This window comes from Zea mays, chromosome 4, assembly GCF_902167145.1.
Source record: "Zea mays cultivar B73 chromosome 4, Zm-B73-REFERENCE-NAM-5.0, whole genome shotgun sequence".
Lineage (NCBI taxonomy): Eukaryota > Viridiplantae > Streptophyta > Magnoliopsida > Poales > Poaceae > Zea > Zea mays.
The window spans coordinates 191127700-191146705 of NC_050099.1; the positions used below are offsets into that span (position 1 = coordinate 191127700).

The 19006-nt window shown below is 46.7% G+C and overlaps 3 protein-coding genes and 1 non-coding gene across 5 annotated transcripts; 1 reads left to right on the forward strand and 3 right to left on the reverse strand.

Moving 5' to 3' along the window:
* Window positions 1-2206: 2206 nt before the first annotated feature.
* LOC100191707 (uncharacterized) lies at window positions 2207-4577 on the reverse strand. The gene is made up of 3 exons (NM_001137136.2): window positions 3825-4577; window positions 3482-3744; window positions 2207-2749 (listed from the first exon to the last, which is right to left on the reverse strand). The coding sequence occupies exons 1-3, from the start codon at window positions 4470-4472 to the stop codon at window positions 2434-2436; spliced, it is 1227 nt and encodes a 408-aa protein (NP_001130608.2). The 5' UTR covers window positions 4473-4577; the 3' UTR covers window positions 2207-2433.
* Window positions 4578-4652: 75 nt separating this feature from the next.
* LOC100383240 (ELMO/CED-12 family protein) lies at window positions 4653-9016 on the forward strand. 2 transcript variants are annotated; one of them, XM_008679372.3, is made up of 10 exons: window positions 4653-4836; window positions 5351-5515; window positions 5603-5711; window positions 6131-6243; window positions 6786-6854; window positions 7865-7980; window positions 8083-8137; window positions 8211-8331; window positions 8467-8609; window positions 8707-9016. In XM_008679372.3, the coding sequence occupies exons 2-10, from the start codon at window positions 5378-5380 to the stop codon at window positions 8806-8808; spliced, it is 966 nt and encodes a 321-aa protein (XP_008677594.1). In that variant the 5' UTR covers window positions 4653-4836; window positions 5351-5377; the 3' UTR covers window positions 8809-9016. The 2 variants fall into 2 exon arrangements, with proteins under 2 accessions (XP_008677594.1, NP_001169373.1); NM_001175902.1 differs by having other exon boundaries at window positions 4659-4836; window positions 5354-5515; window positions 8707-8989.
* Window positions 9017-9093: 77 nt separating this feature from the next.
* Window positions 9094-13781, reverse strand: LOC100193098 (uncharacterized). The gene is made up of 7 exons (NM_001138261.1): window positions 13558-13781; window positions 12954-13039; window positions 12669-12677; window positions 12454-12542; window positions 11696-11820; window positions 11095-11171; window positions 9094-10044 (listed from the first exon to the last, which is right to left on the reverse strand). Exons 1-7 carry the CDS (start codon window positions 13770-13772, stop codon window positions 9464-9466), a joined length of 1182 nt encoding a protein of 393 aa, NP_001131733.1. The 5' UTR covers window positions 13773-13781; the 3' UTR covers window positions 9094-9463.
* A 3300-nt stretch (window positions 13782-17081) lies between these two features.
* Window positions 17082-17154, reverse strand: TRNAA-UGC (transfer RNA alanine (anticodon UGC)). The gene has a single exon. It is a non-coding gene; the product is annotated as a tRNA-Ala (tRNA).
* Window positions 17155-19006: the final 1852 nt, after the last annotated feature.

Genomic DNA, 19006 nt, shown 5'->3' on the forward strand with positions numbered 1-19006 from the left:
AAGCATGTGAAAGATATTTAAATCTTAGAACTATTGTGTTTCCAATGCAACTTAAATTCCTTAAATACTGGAGTGACATACCTTTGCTATATTCATATGCATTCATTTTGGACCCTAGAGCTAAGATGAGAGGTTTTTTTAATGTGTTGCATTTACTTGGAGAGTGCACTGAGTGTGAGTACAATACATATTATGCTGATGTCAAAAATGAATTGTATAAACTGTTTACTAAATATGAGACTAAGTTTGGTGCAGTTAGGGCTCAAAGGGCTGCTCAGCCTTCTATTCATACAGGTAAAAGAAAACAAGCTTGAGGAAGAATATTTGGAGATTCCAGTTTAGGTGTTGTTGGTCCTCCCCCTAGCTCTACCCCTTCTGCTTCATCTTCATCTGCTATTTGTGAGCTCTCAGCCTACTTAGACAGTGATAATGTCACTTCTTATGAGGATGATTTTGATATACTTCTCTGGTGGCGTGACCACAAGCTAACATATCCAGTTTTATCCATAATGGCTAGGGATATTATGTCTGTTCCTGTATCTACTGTCTCTTCGGAGTCTTGTTTCAATTTGACAGGGAGGATAATTGAGGAGCGACGACGACGCTTATTGCCTGAGAATGTGGAGATGCTGACTTGCTTAAAAGATTGGGAATTAGGAGAAAAGAGAGAACAACATGCTGTTGACAATCCAGAGCTTGAGGACTCATTCCAGAACTTATTCCTTGATGAAGATGAACCTGTTGCTGCTTAGTGACTTTTGGTATTTACTACTTAGTTCTAGTCTTCTAGACTGTGATGTGGTCATCTGATCTGTGCTTTCACTGCTTTGTGCCTTTGTCATTGAGCGATTGTGAGATAGTCATTTTGTATTGTAATATACATTTGTAACAGATACAAACTTAGTGATTAAACTTTGAGCTGACTGCACTCTTTTTTCTTTTCTAGGGTTTCTCACAAGGGTGAGTTTTACCTAGAAAGGTTTTTAATGAGGCAGCATTGCACAAAACAACTCATTTATTATATTTGTCTATATTTTCTGCAGTTTTTTTTAAACTTTGGTTAAATTTATCTATATTTTCTGCTGTTTGGGAACATTAGCGGGCTGATGCTGGCACGACCCGTTTTTTTGAGCGTGCCTAGCGGGCTGGCCCGACACGAAAAGTGACCCAGAGGGCCGTGCCTGGGCCAACGGCCAGGCACGTGGGCTCTCTAGGCACAGCCCGTTCAGCCCGTATACCCGGACCGGCCCGTTGGCTGATGGGTCGTGCTTCCCCGGACCCGTGCCAGGTCGTGCCGGGCCGGCCCGTTGGCCATCTATACATATCGTTGATCTCTGCCATGAGACGTCACGGGTGTCGACTGTGGGCTCGAACAGACACAGACCATCCTGGGCATCGAATTTGCAAGAACCGTTCTGACCGGGTTTGCTGGTAGGGTTATTATCTTCTAGGTCCACGTCAGCAGCTAATATGGAGAGAAACAACCAGAAGCTGGGGCAGCTTTTCTTCTATCTGACAGTGCGTTGGCTTTCCGCTTTGCTCTGTAGCATTTCAAGTTCAGTGGTCTCCCAAACATACCGTTTATATCATCCATAGCCTCCTTTAGGTTGACAGTTGGATCGACTAACCCATGGTGGCATGCATTTTGCACCGTTGATCCGACAAATCTGTGAATGGCAGTATCTTCTCCAAGCCCAGAAGAACTCGCAGAATGAGAACCTTCACGATATCTTGTTCCTGAATCATCTCGAGCTGGACAGGACAAAGTATTATTATCGTCGTCATGACTTTTCTCACATTGTTCGTCGTCGCTGTCGCTGTCACTGTCGGTGAATATGTAGGCGAGGCTTCCGCGGAACAAGAGGAAGAGCACGAACAGCACGGCTCCGATCGAGGACGAGGTGGCCACCACGTTGTAGATGGCGAACTTGGCCCTCCTCGAGCTCCGCCTCCGTTGTCGCTCGTGCCTCGTGGCTTCAGCAGTGGCACTAGCTTACCCGCCTCCTGCGCTACTTCCGCCGCCGCTCCGCTCCTCCATCGTCTCGCGCGCGAGAGAGAGAGGGTACGACGGGGTAAGTCACGTGGTAGTTTTGCAATACTGGTCAGCGGGCCTGCCCCATCGTCGCCGATCATCAGATTCAACTCTGTCAGATGCCTAGTACTGCAGCACATTGCAATTGCCCTTACTTTCGCTAATACCCACTGTTGTTCAAATAACGTCCGTGTCTCCTTTTACCTACTGTTCTCCGGGCAATAGAACCGCATCGCTCAGACGACTTAGAGTCCACAAGTACAGAGAAACCATACATTGACGATTGGAAACCTACTTACTAGCTTTTTTTCGGAGCCATCAGTGCTAAAGGCCATTGAAAAACAATATATCCATTGACGGTTCTCTTAACGCACCGCCCGTAGTCATAGGCCAAGAGATTCCTAAATAAGAGTGGTCTCCGGCGGGTAATACGAGTGAACTAAATACAACGAGTGGTTTGTTCCTACGCCCCCGGCGGCGACGGCGACACTGCAGCCAGCTGCTGCAGAGAGATGGGGCCGCAGATGCTGGTGGCGCCGGAGCCGTCCGACGACCAGGACCAGTTGGTCACGAGGGCATCCGCGGCCTCCGTGGGGCTGTAGATGTCCCACCACACGTGGCGCTCCGGCGCGCCGCACGCCATCTCCTTGCTGACGCAGCCCACCGTGGCCCTCATGGGCCCCAGCCCGCAGCATGCCTCCCTCGTCTCCTCGAACCCTGTAATTAGAGTTTTAACGTGTTTAAACATAGTTCTAAGGGGATTTTGGATCTGTACCATTAAAAGATTACAACTTTAGATATATACAATTACTATCTCACCTACGTATGTGGGGTCCCCACATAAGTCAATGACATGTGAAATTTATAGTATATATCTAAAGTTGTAATCTTTTAATGGTATATATCCAATTATTCCTAGTTTTAATAACATAGCCTTACCACCCTGCTCCTGTGCTTAGGGTGGTAAACTGGTAATGGGCCGAGTCCCATCTTCTGTTTCGCAGCTCAGCCCTTTCCTGTTTCTTATCTGGTTTTTCGTGTTCGTCCATCACGGTAGTCGCTGGGCAATTCGGTACTTGTCAGTTGTTACTAACTCCTTTTTTTTGTAATATGTCGAATGATATAATCTATTTTTTGAATGGAAAAGAAAAGAAAACCCAAGACTGCCACTTCTGAAGGGCTCACTAGTGACTGCAACGATCTAAGTTCTGGACTCTGAAGAAGACATACACTTTCCATATGCGTGCTTCGTAGTGCAGGGAAGGAACTGCATGACAGTTTAATTTATGACCATCGACAAAAAAGGCCGCATCCCTTTCAGAGTTTCAGACATGCAGTTTGATGAGGATAGTTTAAAAAATTAATCCGAACTATGTGATGTTCTAAACCATGCCTTACTCGTGGAGTTTCAAATGGAAGAAAAAACAGTGGAGCGAAAGGTTACCATACGTGGTCGGGTTGGAGATGATCTCCATCATCCCCTTGTACACGTCGCAGAACACAACGTCGGCGCCGGCCAGCGCCAGCCGCAGCTCGTCCAGCCTCGCCGCGAGCCTGCCGTTGTACCCTTGGATCAGCTCGTTCGCCTCCTCGACGCATCCTGCGCCGCCGTCGCGGACGGGGGACGACCGCTCCCACACGACGCGCGGCGCGCACCCCAGCGGCGGCACCCCCATCACCGCCACCCTCCTCGCGCCGGCCTCGTACAGCTCCTGCGGGCACGCACGCCTCGATCGCGCCGCGTCAGAATGAACGCTCGCAGACGAAACAAGGGCGTGCGTACGTTACGTACCGAGACTGCGCGCGCGACGCGGTCGGCGAGGAGGCGGGCGAGCCCGCGGCGGCCGTGCTTGGGCGCGGCGGCGGCGGCCTCGGCGGGCCCGCGCGCGAGCAGGCGCGCGTAGGCGTCGGCGCCGAAGGACAGGACGAACACTGCGGCGGGCGAGGACGACGGCTCCCCCGGCGCGGCGGCCTCGAGCCGCAGCAGCTGCAGCGTCTCGGAGGCGAGGCGGACCTGCTGCCCGACGGCGCCCGTGAGGAAGACGGACGCCGGCCCGCGCACCCCGCCTCCGCCTCCGTAGAACAGCAGCTGCCCGCCGCCGCCGCCGAAGTTGACGCCGCGCGCGGCGGCGGACGCTGTGCCGTTGAGCGCGGAGATCGGGGGCGGCGAAGGGAGGCCCATCTTGGCCGCGAGGAGGTCCGGGACGCGGAGCCGCGCCTCGTGGAAGAAGAGGCACGGCTCGCCGGAGAGCGAGGACGGCAGCGTGGTGGTGGTGGTGGTCAGGTTGAGCGACAGAATGCTGCTCGCCGTCGCCGCGGCGCAGCCGACCGTGGAGTCGCCCAGGACGAAGAGGGCAGTGGCCGGGGAGCGATGCGGTTCAGCGCCCGCGCCAGCGCTGGCGGCGGAGCGGAGCAGGACGAGGAGGAGGAGGAGCGCCATGCGTTCGGCGCTGTGGCGCGAGCGCGAACCGGTAGCTGGCGTTCGCGGCGAGGTCGAAATGGAATCGTGCTAGCAACTGGCAGGTGGGTCCTCGTGCAGTGCTCGCCTCCCTCGTCGAAGCCAAAGAACGTGTCTCGCAACATATTTGTACTAACACCCCTGAAGTAGAAGAAAAATGCCGTGAGCGCAGCAGATGTCGTGCGGTGCAGTGCAGTGCAGGTGCGGGATCTCTGAATCGCTGACGCCCAGCCTCCTCTGTCATCTCCCTCCTCGGACCTCGCCACCTCACGCGGAAGGAGGGGAAGAGGAAGCGCGGAGACTGGAAATCGGGCCCCAAATCCGCTTCGGTCTCTCGATCGGCGAGGTAAGCGAATCGGTATCTGATGCAATGCCGCTGCTTATCCCCACCTCCCTCTTTTCTTTCTTTTCTTGGAGGATTTCATGCGGAATGGATTGAATGTTGGCGGGATGCCACCTAGGAGTATGGGCCTTCCCAAGATTCAACCATCAGAAGTCAGAAACCACCTTCCGCATGATGGAAAACCGCCTAAATTTTGGAATTTATTTCCGTGTTGGCCGTGAGCTCGTTGGGGGGCAAGTAGTAGCTGCGAGTTAGCGAAAACTGCTGCCAGCGTTTTAATTAGTTGGGCGTAGATTCAGTTGCTTAATTTTGCTGGTATTGGCTTGCTTCCCTGTATTTCATTAGGAGATTTCTCTATGGATTTTGTTTATTCAATCTGTCCTTTACTGGGAACCGCCCAGTTATGTATGTCAGCATTCTCTGCTTTTTATCTCATTCAGTAGTTAGTTTGGTCTTTGGTCAGCTGTTTTCAATGTATATTCTTCCAGTGAGACTCTGTGATATCTTCCTCTCACAGCAGGCATGATTCATACAACCGGCTAGGATGGCCTCAAAAGCTATAAAAAGAAGGCCTATCAGCGCTGAGACTGATACAACAGGGGAAAAACAAATGGATACAGCACTGTCAGATCCTGTAACAGAACCTCTTCTAGGAAACACTCCTCAGGAAGAGAAATCCAAGGTCTGCGCTTCTCCTGAAAACTTAGGGCCGTTGACCAGCTTTCGGTTCATGCATTCTGAACAAGCATTCTCTTTTGTTTGTTTGTAGACATATGAGCCTATTACACGGTCAGGTTTCTGGGATGGGACGGCACAGGAGTGTCTTCGTTGGACACATCTTTTAGCAGCTTTTGTTGCTCAATCTGCAAGAAACATAGGTACTTTTCATGGAACCTTAATCCGCGTAGAGCTAGATAATGATGTTTTCTCTGTATATCAAATAATCTGCTCCTACAGTGCTACTTGATTCATTCATCATCTTTGGCCAACTATTTATGAGTTGTCACTTGGATGTTGCTGATAATGATGTTTCACTGATAATGATGTTTCTGGAAACATCTACTTATCTCACTTTTCTCCTTAAGTGCTTTGGACAAATGTATGTTGGATTTCTGTATAGAAGATCCTCTACTACAACAATTATGTATTGTTTGTGTCGAAATTCACCCCTATCATTCTTTTCAGAGCTATACAGGCTGTGTTTACTTTTCTGAGTTATACACACTGAGTTTACTACTCTTATCCATGCCATTCTGATGTTCCAGTGTTCTAAAAGAGCCCGACTTTTCACTTGCAGTAAATGTTCTTTCTGAATTTGGATATTTGCTAGCAAGACTCTTTGGTTGCTCTTCTGCTTCCAAAAGTTCACAAAATGGACAGACACTTCCAGTTAACCTCAGTCCATTACAGGTACGGTGGTGCTTGCAGAAGCCCTATTTTCATTTGAACTACTATGCAACACTATGGGAAGGGAGTCGTTTCATTGAAGCATGGGTTTCTTACCACCAAGATTTTCTTCTTAGTGTTAGTACTTAGTAGAAATGTGATATTAGTATAAGGCTAATTATTATATTCCCCTTATAGACTGTATAACATTAAGATCTTGGATTAGTTGATTGGTGCTTAAAGTAAACACCTTTGTTTAACTCAGTGTCTGCATGTTTCTTTTAAGGTGCATGCAGAAACATTTTTACCTCAGTCGTGAAGACAACTGTCGGTGTATCTATGTCACATGTGGTGTTAATTTATTTTCAGTTGTTTTTCTCCTTGTTGACATGCATGCTTATAAAGGAAATCAAATGAATCCTTCTTCCCTTATTTTTAACCTTTTTGAGAGATCAGCTTTATATATTCGCGGTTTCCTGCTGGGTTGCCAATGTTCTGTTTACATTGAGCAACTTTGTTAGGACACTGCGTTCTGGTATTTGACACTTAACAGTTTCACTTTGTAGGAAGAAAGGTTAAGATTGTTGAGACAAAGGATAGATGTGCCATATGACTGCTCCTCTGTCAAGCATCAGGTTCTCATTCTGTATCTTTTTTTTGACAAAGGGGAACACCCCCTATTTCATTACGAAATAGAAACCGAACCAAGGTTTTTACAAACCACAGACTTAACCAATATCCAAAAGCCGACAAGACTACCACACTATCAGCTACGAACGGGATAAGCCCAACAAAGGGAACACATCATTCCAGAGATATATGAAAAAAACTAACAACCAACCAGAGAGACCAACTAGAGACAAGACCAAACGCAGCCTGGACTAGCCACCAGCAGCGACGACCAAAGCTAGGTTTTTATCTACTGGAGAAGATAAGCTGATTACATCCAAACAGAACAGGACATGAAAAGATGCATCAGCAGCCAAAATGTCACTGGAGGCGTCTATCGACCGGCTTCCAACCATGGGCCTTGCTGTAGATGTCACTTGTTATCTTTCGGATTCTGCGGCTTCCTTGCTCCACCAGTTTTTTTCCCCTCTTTGTCTGCCGAATAGACCAAGCATCAATCCAGTAACAACAGGAGAAAATCACATTAGATGGGTCATCAATCAGCTTAGCATTGAAGCAACAATCGTTACGAGTGCGCCAAATTGCCCAAAGGACAGCACCACACCCAAAGAGAACCAGCTTCTTTTCAGTTTTATAAAAACTATTAATCCAGGGACCAAAAAGGTCAGCTGTGTCTTTGGGAATAGAGGACAGATTAAAGGCAATTTGGATAATTCTCCAAATAAACCTGGCCACAGGGCAGTGAAAAAGCAAATGATCTATGGACTCCAAAAGTCCACAAAAGATACAGTCCGGATTCCCATGCCAGTGTCTTTTAACCAAATTATCTTTTGTCAGAATCTTCTTATCATTCTGTATCTAGTTTTACCTTTATGGCATTTCTTTTTATTATCAAATGAATGGCAATTTTATACCTGTGAAGAATTGGATAAATGCAATTAACTTTGGTATGTGATATTCGTGACCGATAAAGGCACTGCAATTCAGAAGAAATAACATCTTTTTTCTGTTACAGGATGCCCTGAAAGAACTTTGGAAGTTGGCTTACCCTAACAGACAACTTCCTCCTCTGAAGTCAGATCTCTGGAAGGAGATGGGCTGGCAGAACTCCGATCCATCCACAGATTTTAGGTTCAGTTCTGCAGTGATGACGTTTCTTGATAAATTGTCATGCATTATGTTGACATGATTTGAGCCGGATGATTTGTATTTTAAAGTATCCTATGCTTGCAGAGCAGCTGGGTTCATGTCCTTGGAGAATCTAATATATTTTGCCAGAAATTACCCAGTATGTTCTATTCATCCTGGATTCCTGGGTGACTCAATTGTGTTTAATGCTGTGCAGTTGATTTTACATGCAGGATTCCTTTCACAGGCTACTGCATAAAGCAGATGGTAAGAGAGCTGAATGGGAGTATCCTTTTGCAGTAGGCGGCGTAAACATATCCTATATGTTAGTTCAAATGCTGGATTTACAGTCAGGTGATCGAATGCAACAATCACTAAAATATTTCAGTATCATTCAGATTCATTTTCCCTTCGCCCTGCCTTCAGATTATAATTCATAAGCAGGCAATCTATGGAGAACGGAGTCTTATCTTTTATACCTCTTTGTAGGAAAAATGAGAACAAAAGCTGGTGTTCACTTTGTTCAACTACTCGATGATGACGGTGTGGCTTTCGATAACCTTTTCTGTGTAGCATTTCAGGTGCTTGATTCTCAATGGCTTGCAAGGCGAGCGAGTTATATGGAATTCAATGTGAGCATTCTTCACTAGGACAACAATTTATGCATGCTATTGGTTCCCCATGTCGTCATCTAGTCTGAGTTGATTATCTTTACGTCCGCATAATCAGGAGGTTCTGAAGTCTACACGGGGTCAGTTAGAGCAAGAGCTTACTATCGGAGGTATTTCTCGCATTCAAGACATGCCATCATTCAGAATGCTGAGAAGGTAGCGCTGTTTGTACTTCACAGGAAAAGAGATACATTTTAGATTCCAATATATTGTTTAAATTTGTTGTCCGTTCTTTCACTGGATTTTGAAGACGTGACATTGTGTATGTTATTGAGTATATTGTTTGTAATGTCGCAGCTTAAAGCTACAGATCATAATATATGATATGATATCTTGAAAAGAAAAACTACGACTTCCAGACATTTTTATTCCCTGGACAATACGTGACAAATTATTTCTAAGTGTCTCAGAGTAAATTGTCTGCTTCTGAAAGCGTGTTATATGTATGGATGAAAAACAAACTGTTCCTTAATCTGGAGCTATAGGGTTACAGTTACAGCTGTTCAAACGAACAAATCTATGCTGCATTGGCAGAATTGCCATGTGAAACTGTGATACTGCACAACTACTTCAGATTCAAGGATGTGATTAGTCTAATCTAAGCTAAGCGAGACAGTGACGAACCCTTAAGGTTAGTCAATGCCTAAAGCATATCCAAAGAATTAAGGAACACCAACACACTTGTCTAATGCCAAGCTGCCATGTGCTTTCTACAAGAAGTTCAGCTGACTCGCAGCAGTGGCACCGTGGCATTGGACAAACCAAGTATACCCAAAGACAGGACACTTGTCGCACGCCACGCATAGGTCTCAGAATCAATTGCACACACTGATTATCGTTGGAGGTTGTATCCCCTCTTCCATATCCGAAAGAACATCCTTCAGCTGACCATCACCTGCTTCAAACAAACTGAAATCCGCCACACCTACGCCACCCTTGCTTCCTCCATCAACTGCAGAGCGCCCGTCGAACAGGCATCCCAAGTCGCTGTCGAAGTCTGCGTCAGTGAACCACTCGCTCAGGTTGATCGAGCTGCCAAAGTTAGATCTCGACATGGTGTCTAGCTCATAATCCATGCAAGGACTCCATAAGCTCTCCTCGACGCTGTTGTCGACCGTGATGAGGGGCTCCGCGATGTCATCAGGCTCTGCATTGTCATCCGCCGGTGTCTTGGCTTGGCTTGACACAGGCTCTTGGGCTGTGGTTTCAGGTTCTCTCTGATCAGCCTGAGGTTCTTGGTCGAGCGCTGGCACCACCTGTGGCTGCTCCTGCTGGAGCTGCGCCAGGAACAGTGGGTGGTCCAGGTAGCAGCTGATGTCGAAGTTGGTTACAGCATTGGCACCTCGGTATTCGATGGCCGCAAGATCATAGGCCTTGGCTGCCTCTTCTTGAGTGTCTGCAGAAACAGAACTCTTGTCTGAATGAGCGGATAAAAATGGAAGTTTAGACATGCTGCTTGGCTAATATCTTGAGATACTCCACAATGCAAAAAATCTGTTCAAGAGCCACTGTTCTCAGAGCACAGCAGTGCCTCTAGAAAGCCGTTTGTTTATCTTCTAGATTATATAATCCAGCTTAAATAAGTTAAGTTGAGAGGTAACAAACAACACAGACTATTAGGTGGATTATATAATTTAGATACCTAGATTATGATAATCCATAAGCAGGTTAATAGGTGGCCGCCTAATATATGTTGCAGCTGAGCAACGCAGACAAGTGAAAAAGAAACAAAGAAAAGAAAAAGGTCGGCAGTGCTGAGGAGCTGAAGATCCCTAGGCACCATCTTATTATTACTGCCACTAGCAGCGGCTGGCAGGTGAGTGAGTGGTGACTACTCCCATCACCACGTGCTTATCACATGAGCTTGGAGGGTCATGTAGTTTCGGCTGGTAATTAGCCAACAGTTTGACAGTTTTATGCCAATATTTTTTGGGGCAAGTTGTTCTGTTTGAGGATCAGTCTGTCTGGGGACTGCTCTCACAGGACAGTAGTATCATGGTCTCAAGATCTTGATCTTGGCAGTCAAGAAAGGGACAATATTTTTGGGCAGGGAAAGTGTAATTATGCTCCTGTGGCATGATATGATTTGATGGATGGTCAGATCCGTTTTCTTTTTTTCTTAAAAAAAAAGAAACACTGCAGTTAGGATCACCAAGTCTGAACAGGGACAATATAGCAAGGGAATTGCCAGCCCTGCATTGAAGGGAAACTAAGAAACATGAGCCATTCAATCGTGTACTGTATAGGAGTTAGGTTGATCAACCTCCATAAAAAACCGGTTAAAGTTAGGTGGCCCTTGCAGTAAGTAGGACAGCTCCACAACAAACAAGAGTTGCGCTTAAATGCCGGCATAAACTGACTCGTTCAAAGAAGCGCAAAGAGCACGAAACTAGTAGTTCGTAATAGATATCATATTGAGGGATCTGGTACGCTTGTCCATCCATACCGAATGTTCCCAAGTAGAGGTACTTGTTCCCTAAAACTCGCCCGATCCGTGCCTCCCATCTCCCGTTGTGGTGATGCCTAGACCATGGAAGCAACAAGAACATCAAAAGTTTCGTCCTTTTTAGCTGGTTTCAGACCGAAATGAGCTGAAAATCATGCACTGGTTTCAAAGTAGTCTGTGGTGCTTGCAGTTCAGAGCTGGCATTTTCTAGGTGCACAAGCACAGTGCCTGGTGATGAGTCATGCACAGCACAATGGCTGGCGTGGCGTGTGTGACGTGTCACAGGCCCAGGTGATGCATGCCTGATCTGACGTTACAGGTGGGCCTCATCTTGCACCGTGTCACCCAACTAGAGAACATTGGTCCGAGTCAGTGTGAAGCCTGGACCCCCATTTCACAATCACCCAACTAGAGAGCATTGGTCCGAGTCAGAGCTAGCACAGTAGTACTAGTACAATTCTACATGAATGACAGATCCTACTTGTAAGTAAATTCTAGTGACTAGTGAGAGGGTTTAAACTAACATTAGGTGATCAGATCGAGGCGTAGGTGTTCAAATCAAGGTTTTAGTATAATGAGTAGATTAATGAGCAGTAACCACCTGGCGACGCCTCTGTACTTGGAGACCCCCCTGGAGAAGCCGCTGCTCCTGCGGCGGAGGGAGGCCAGGTACTCCTCCCGGGACGCTGCCTCCATCTCCGGCATCTCGCTGGAGTAATCCTCCACCTGCACCAAGTCAAACAATCACGCTTAGCCCATTGATTTCATGCAGTAGGAGTAATATAGTACTCCTCCTCCTCCTACTGTTAACACGCATAGGAAACGCAAACAAACAAACAAACTTTGAGGGCCAGTTACTCCTCCTGCTCGGCTTGCTTTACGACCACACATTAATAGTCCGCGCGTTTATTATATATATGATGCCATGTTTGATGTTTCCTACTACTAGTAGGAGGAGTTGCAACGAGCCGACAGGGGTTGTGATCTCATTGCTCAGTGTCACCTTCATTTGTTACTAGTAGCTGTCTGGTTGTCTGTCTGTTCATAAATATTTCACCAATTCTTTTTTGTTTTTTTTTTAAAAAAATCCATTTCCCCCTCCAGTCCCTTCCTCTGGGTTCTTTGGCTATGCACATTGTTTTTTTTTTTCCATGCATGAACAAAGGACCTCATGATATTGCTAATTAAACGGGGAGCACTAACTTGTTTCTGGAGCAAACAATGTCAACTCCTGCCTTTTATGTAAGAGATAAAGAGCAGACAGTTCTTCAGGGACAGAGTACAAACATGGACGACAGTTCTGTGTTTCCCAGGAGCAGGCGGGCGAGCAGTGCAGGAGGGGGGAAGTGGGGAACTCACAGGGAAGTTGAGCAGAGCCTCAGGACCCCAGTACTTGAGAGCTGCAAGGTCATAGGCACGAGCCGCTGCCTCCTCGCCGTCGTACGCCCCTGCAGATCATGCACACGCACGCATGCATAATTGACCGAATTAATCCCGGTTCCGCCCCGCATTAAGACAAGGACGCAGATCGCAGCAGGATCTGGCGACAAGCCATCAAAGGGACGCAGACTTGCCCAGATAGACTGTTGATGGACGATGCAGCCAGCAGCAATAGATCGCCAGATCACCGTCGCGACGCAAGGGGACCCCCACAGAGATGGCGGCAGAAGATAAAAAAGAAGAAGAAGAGAGAGATATACAAAGCCTGATCAGAATGTCAGCCTTAAGAATTTCGGTGCACTTTTGAAAGAAAGAAAAAACCATGTTGCTTCAAAGGTAATTACGATAAAAAAAGTGTGGGGATGGATTCTGGATGACAGTCAGAAAGGAACAGCAGCTCACAGTGCATACACACACACCTTGCCTGCCTTTCTTCTTGTTGTGGAGCGCGGCGAGGCAGTGCTTGTCCCAGAGATGCGCCTCGAACCTGCCCGTCCACCTGTGCCTGGGGTTCACAACAACACGCAACATGCAGCAAGCACACGACGCGTATGAATGTGGATGTTGGTGAGGAGCATGCACAGACAGGCATAAACTTGTGCAATTTTTCCTACTGATGATGAAGAACAAGTCGAGGAACCACAAGACTAGATGGCAGGCAGTACGTAATGCAGATGAACCTACTTTTCCTACTGCTAAAACGACCTCCTTTTTTTTCTCTCCCTCTGACTGGGCGACTGCCCCTGGAAGTGAAAGCGATGCCGTGGAAATGGAGCAGGAGGCCTGGACCTGGACTGGACTGCGGAACGAGGCGGCGGCGGATGTGACATGCAGCTGACGGTTTCGCGGTCCAAGGCGATCGGAGCCGGTGGGGGGAATTTGGGATCGGGACTCCGGTTGCTGTGGAGAGAAAGAAGCGAACTTTGCGGCAATGCAGGATCCGCGTGCGGGTGGCTGGGATGGGATCCGTGGGCCGCCGGCGGTGGAAAGGGAAGGGAAGGCATGCAGGCGAGAGACGCGTACCTGGTGACTCCTCTGTATACGGAGCTCCTCTTCCCGGCGGCGGGAGGAGGATCAGAGGGGTCCTTGCGGGCCCTCTTATTGGCCTTGGCTGTCGCCGCCCTCCGCCGCCTCTTTCCCGGAGGGACGAGGACGGTGTCCGCGGAGACGCAGGACGAGGAGGACGACGGCGACGGAGGAGACTGCTGGTGCTGCGGTTGAGATCTCTCCATGGTCATGCATGAACGGTGGTGGAGTGGACTGGCGGTGCAGGGGAGGGAGGAGGGGGTTTTATAGTGGCTGGCGGTGGGGTTTTTGCTCCCCGCGCTCTGCCAACTGCATTGCTGTTGCGTGGCGCGTGCGGTGCTGCTTCCCGTCCGTCCGTCCGGCCTGCCGTTGTGCTCTGCCTCTGCCTCTGGTCATTCATGCTCGCCTGGCATCTCGCCTACGTGGCATGCCGCCATGAGGAGGCTGGTGACAGGTGGACGGACCCGCACGCGCCTCCACCTGCCAGCCTGTAGCGTTGCAATGGCAGTGTGGTTGCGTCAGCAGCAAACACATGGTGGACGCGTCCTGTCCAAATGGCGGCAGGCAGGCAGGCAACCGCCGGCGCGTGAGCTATATATATCCTTGAATTCAATATCTCCGCCTATGTTATTATGTAATCAGTGTTTGCACTTGTTTTTATATTCATATCCAAGTGGTACACGGTATTAACCGGATCTATGGCCATCCATAACGTGTTCCTCCGAATTCAGATAAACTGACAGCCGAGAAAAGATTTCTTCCAAACCCTCCGACGACCCCGTGAAACTTGGCGTATCATCTCAGCTCTGAAAGTCTGAATTAGTTATTCAGAAAAAACAGATTAAGCAATAGGATGCAAGTTCTAATCACATCGCATCCCTAGCGTCTGCAGCTGGTTTAGTAGTAGTAGCTAGCTAACCTCGTTTCATTCATTATGTTCCCAGCTACTTTAGCATCTATAGATCGTCGTTGCTTGCGTTGACGGGCTTCTGCAGCCACGACAGGAAAAATTCCAAACCTTTCTATCTGACAATAACCTAACCTAACCTAACCGCCTCTCTCCATTGCCACTTGCCAGGCCAGTCTCCACGGTTACTTATACAGACATATCACATAGTATGCAGCTGCAGCGAGCATGCGTGTTGTTTGCATTGCTTGATTGCAAGTTACCTGATGAAGATACATAACTGGTAATAAGCTCTAAATTTTACACTATAAAATTTAAGTATCCAATCGGGCTGGGCTCTGCTCCTATTCATTTTCGAACTAAAATTTATTAAGGACCTTAACTAATTTACTATAAAGAAATATTTGAATCGTGATCCATTTTGACTGAGATAGAAGTAGTATCCACAGTAGAACATCGGATGGCGCAAGAAGTCAAGCCTGCAATTTTTATGGGGGAGAGTTTGCATGCATATGCATGGAGGGAGCACACTCGATCAGTACAGTAGTACTCAGGGGCTGTTTGGTTCGTGGCTAAACCTGCCACACTTTGCCTAAGGTTAGTCGTTCGAATTGAATAACTAACCTTAGGCAGAAAAGTTAGGCAAAGTGTGGCAAGTTAGTCATTAAACCAAACAGGCCCTCAATGTTTTTTACGCCTGAATAATTAAGCTAGCAGAGGGCAGGGGACCAAGGCAATCCTGTCATGGCTGATGAGGAATTATTCAACACCGTACGTACGGTCGTACCTCCCTATATATATCTACCAGGCTGCATCTCCAATTTTGTGCTGCTTCCTTTGGATCCAAAATAGTTAGCGTCCTCATTTTTCATGAACCAATCGATTTTTTTTACTTTGATCAAATGTATTGAAAATATTAATATTCATAGTGTATAATTATCATCATCATTAAGTAGGTAGTTGAACATATTCTTATAATAAGCTTATTTTAGAGATCTAGGCAAACAACATTGTAAGTAGGTAGTTTTAAGTATGTTCGTCAAAATGTATGTTATCCAACGTTCTTTCGACGTCAGAGAAAGAACGTTATTTGTTTAAGCACGTCAAAATGTGTATTAAGACCGATTTTCTTAAGCTAAGTACGTCGGTCCATTAGAGAAAGAACGACCGACCTTCTTTCGACGGTTTCTGCAGTGATGAATTATCCAATTTTTTTGCGCTTCCCTCCACAATGCCATTGAGCGAGCATTCGAGGTCCTCAAGCAAAAAAAAAGGGGGGGCATATTGAAAGCCATCCCAAGTTTCTTAGTTGAACGACAAAAAAAGAGATTATTATAGCTTACTTTGCATTACACAATTTCATTCGTAACAGCGAGTTGCATGATAAAGAGTTTGAGAAGTGTGATGCAGACGAGAAGTATATGAGTAGAGCATCAAATATTTCTATCACTTAGAACATAACACCATTAAATCCTGTGAGATGTTACTAGAGCTTGCTCACGCTCTTGTATAACCACTGTAAAGCGATCTAATGCGACGCGTAAACAATTGGCAAGGTCACCACATCCAGCACCTTCTCCTCCATGAGCTTCTTGAACAAGTCGTTCGTGGGTGATGGGTGATCTCCTCAGAGGCTAGGGTCCTCGCTGACAGCAGAACTCTGCAAGAGGAACACGTCCTCGCACTGCATATTCGGCGGCGCCTGCACGGCTGCACCACTGCATATCCGTTTTTTCTGCAGCCGTTTCTTCCAGTTTTCAGATACCTATGAATTTAAAATTTTAGCACGTAGATCGAGTTAGAGAGTTGTAATTAGTTCTGAGAAATAATGACCCACACAACATGTCAAGAAATATCAAGAAATAATGACCCACAACATGTCCCAAGAATACTTCTGAGAACTCAGTACAGCAGGGTCATACACTCATACTACTGTGCTCAAACATCAATCGAGCCAGTGCTAATGTCCCCCACATGAATGGGGTCTGAAAAAACACATATCAAAATGTTCTTCACGAGTTGAGAACATATCAAAATTAGGACCTCAATGAGCGAACTTCAAAGGTTGACCTCTCCCTGTGGAAAAATCTACTATTGCTGTTTGGTGGGACATTCGCAACTGAATTTGGTTGAGGGTCATCAGGTGATGAGAAACCAGCGCTATCCATTGTTGAAATAGCAACACGTTCCTCAAAACAATTCATTGCCTCTTCAGCTAAATGCCTCGACACTCAATCTGACGGAGCGCGAGCGGGTGGCGGCGCTGGCACGGGGGCGGGTGGTGGTGGTAGTGGCGTGGTGGACTTCAACGCCGCCGCCGCCATCCGTGCGCGCCGGCGGTTGGCCGAATCCGTGCAGCAGGCGTTGAAAACGAAGCGGCGAGGATGGAGGGAAATGCGAAAAAGAAGGCAGAGCGGGTGGCAGGGGTCGGTGCCCTGCGGTGTGCCTGACGGAGGATGACCTGTGGGCCAGGTTACCGGCGGGAGAGAGAAAACGCGTCTGACGGAGGATTACATGTGGGCCAGGTTACCGGCGGGAGAGAGAAAAAACGTCTGACGGAGGATGACATGTGGGCCAGGTTACCGGCGGGGGAGAATAAAAGAAAAACAAAAAATGGAGATGCGGGGGATCGAACCCCGTGCCTCTCGCATGCAAAGCGAGCGCTCTACCATTTGAGCTACATCCCCTAATGAATTAGATTTTGTTAACTAGTATTAAGTAATTGTAAACTAGAAGATAAAAACTAAAATACAACAGCAGCAACTAATCTTGTCAAAGTATATCATCTAGACCCAATCCCAAAAGTCCTAAAATATATATCCAGGTCTAGCCACACGGCACACCATAAGTTCAGAACCCATGGTGATCATGTTGGCACCAATAGAGATGAAAAACGGTTCATAAGCATTAAAATCATTTTTATATTTTCCTCGAAAATAATAACTTCGAGAACGGAAATGACACCGATAATTTAGAAACAAAAGTTCGGTACAGAAAATACAACGATTACGGACAGAATCTAAGATACGATCGGTAAAAACCGTAACATGTATTCAGAATTGACTTCAAAAACTCACACGTAAATAATAATGATAATATATAAAATATTCATAAATTTATGAAATATTAAAGGATAGCTCACAAAGTATTAAAGAAATATCTCACAAATACGATTAAAAATACATTGATAACCATAAAAATGCATAAAACAATGCCATACACCAAACTATGGAGCATAGAACTAGCTATATAATGTGACCCATTATAATATAAATAATAATTTATAAGACATTTTGGAGAAACTAGATGGTCAGCGTAACTCCTCACATCTCCAATATTTTTTTGTTATTAAAATTTAATTCTAAGAAAAATAAGAATGTTGCCAAATTATTAAATTCATGGATCTAGATCAAGTGGTATGACGATAATCCATACGCAACGAAATTACTGGGTTCAACTATTGGTATCTCTAATTATTATTTTATTATTACTCTCTATTTAAATAGAACAAAGTTTAAATATAAAATAGTTTACAGTGCTAAATCACACAAAAGGGGATGTTGCTCATCTTTCATAGCGTTAATCAATAAATGATGATAAAGGCACGGGTTCAACTCCTTGCATCTCCAATATTTTTTTATTAAAATTCAATTCTAAGAAAAAAAATAAGAATGGTTCCGAATTATTAAAATCATGGATATAGATTAATTGGTGCGACGTTAATCCATACACAATAAAATTACTTGTTCAACTTGTTGTATCTCTAGTTATTATTTTTATTACTCTCTATTTGAATAGAAAAAATAAATATAAAAAACTTTATAGTGCTAAAATAAACAAAAGGGATGTAGCTCATCTAATAGAGCGTAAATCTTTTCATTATATAAAGGCATGACATTCAAAGGAGGACGAAGTTATCGTGTTCCGAAGTTTTCTGAAAGCTAGGCTTAGATTTCCTTTGCATAAGATAGTGTTGGCGTTCCGAGACCGGGGGTCCCTGAGCCGACGAGTGAATGTCGCAGCGTGCCCCAGCCCAGATGGGTCGAGCGCGAGGCCGAGCGCGAAGGGGGGAGAGCGAGGCGGCCGGAGACCGGCGTGAGAGAGGTAGGAATCCCGCGGCCTTCGTGTTCGTCCCGCGCCCAGGTCGGGTGCGCTTGCAGTAGGGGGTTACAAGCGTCCACGCGGGAGAGGGAGCGAGCGGCTTCAAGCGAGCGCGTACCTCGTCCTCGTCCCCGCGCGGCCAACCTTCTCTAAGAGGGCTCTGGTCCTTCCTTTTATAGGCGTAAGGAGAGGATCCAGGTGTACAATGGGGGGTGTAGCAGAGTGCTACGTGTCTAGCGGAGGAGAGCTAGCGCCCTAAGTACATGCCATTGTGGCAGCCAGAGAGATTTTGGCACCCAGCTGGTGTGATGTCGTGGCCGTCGGAGGAGCGATGGAGCCTGGCGGAGGGACAGCTGTCGGAGCGGTTGAGTCCTTGCTGACGTCCTCTTGCTTCCGTAAGGGGGCTGAGAGCCGCCGTCGTCACAGAGTATGCAGGGC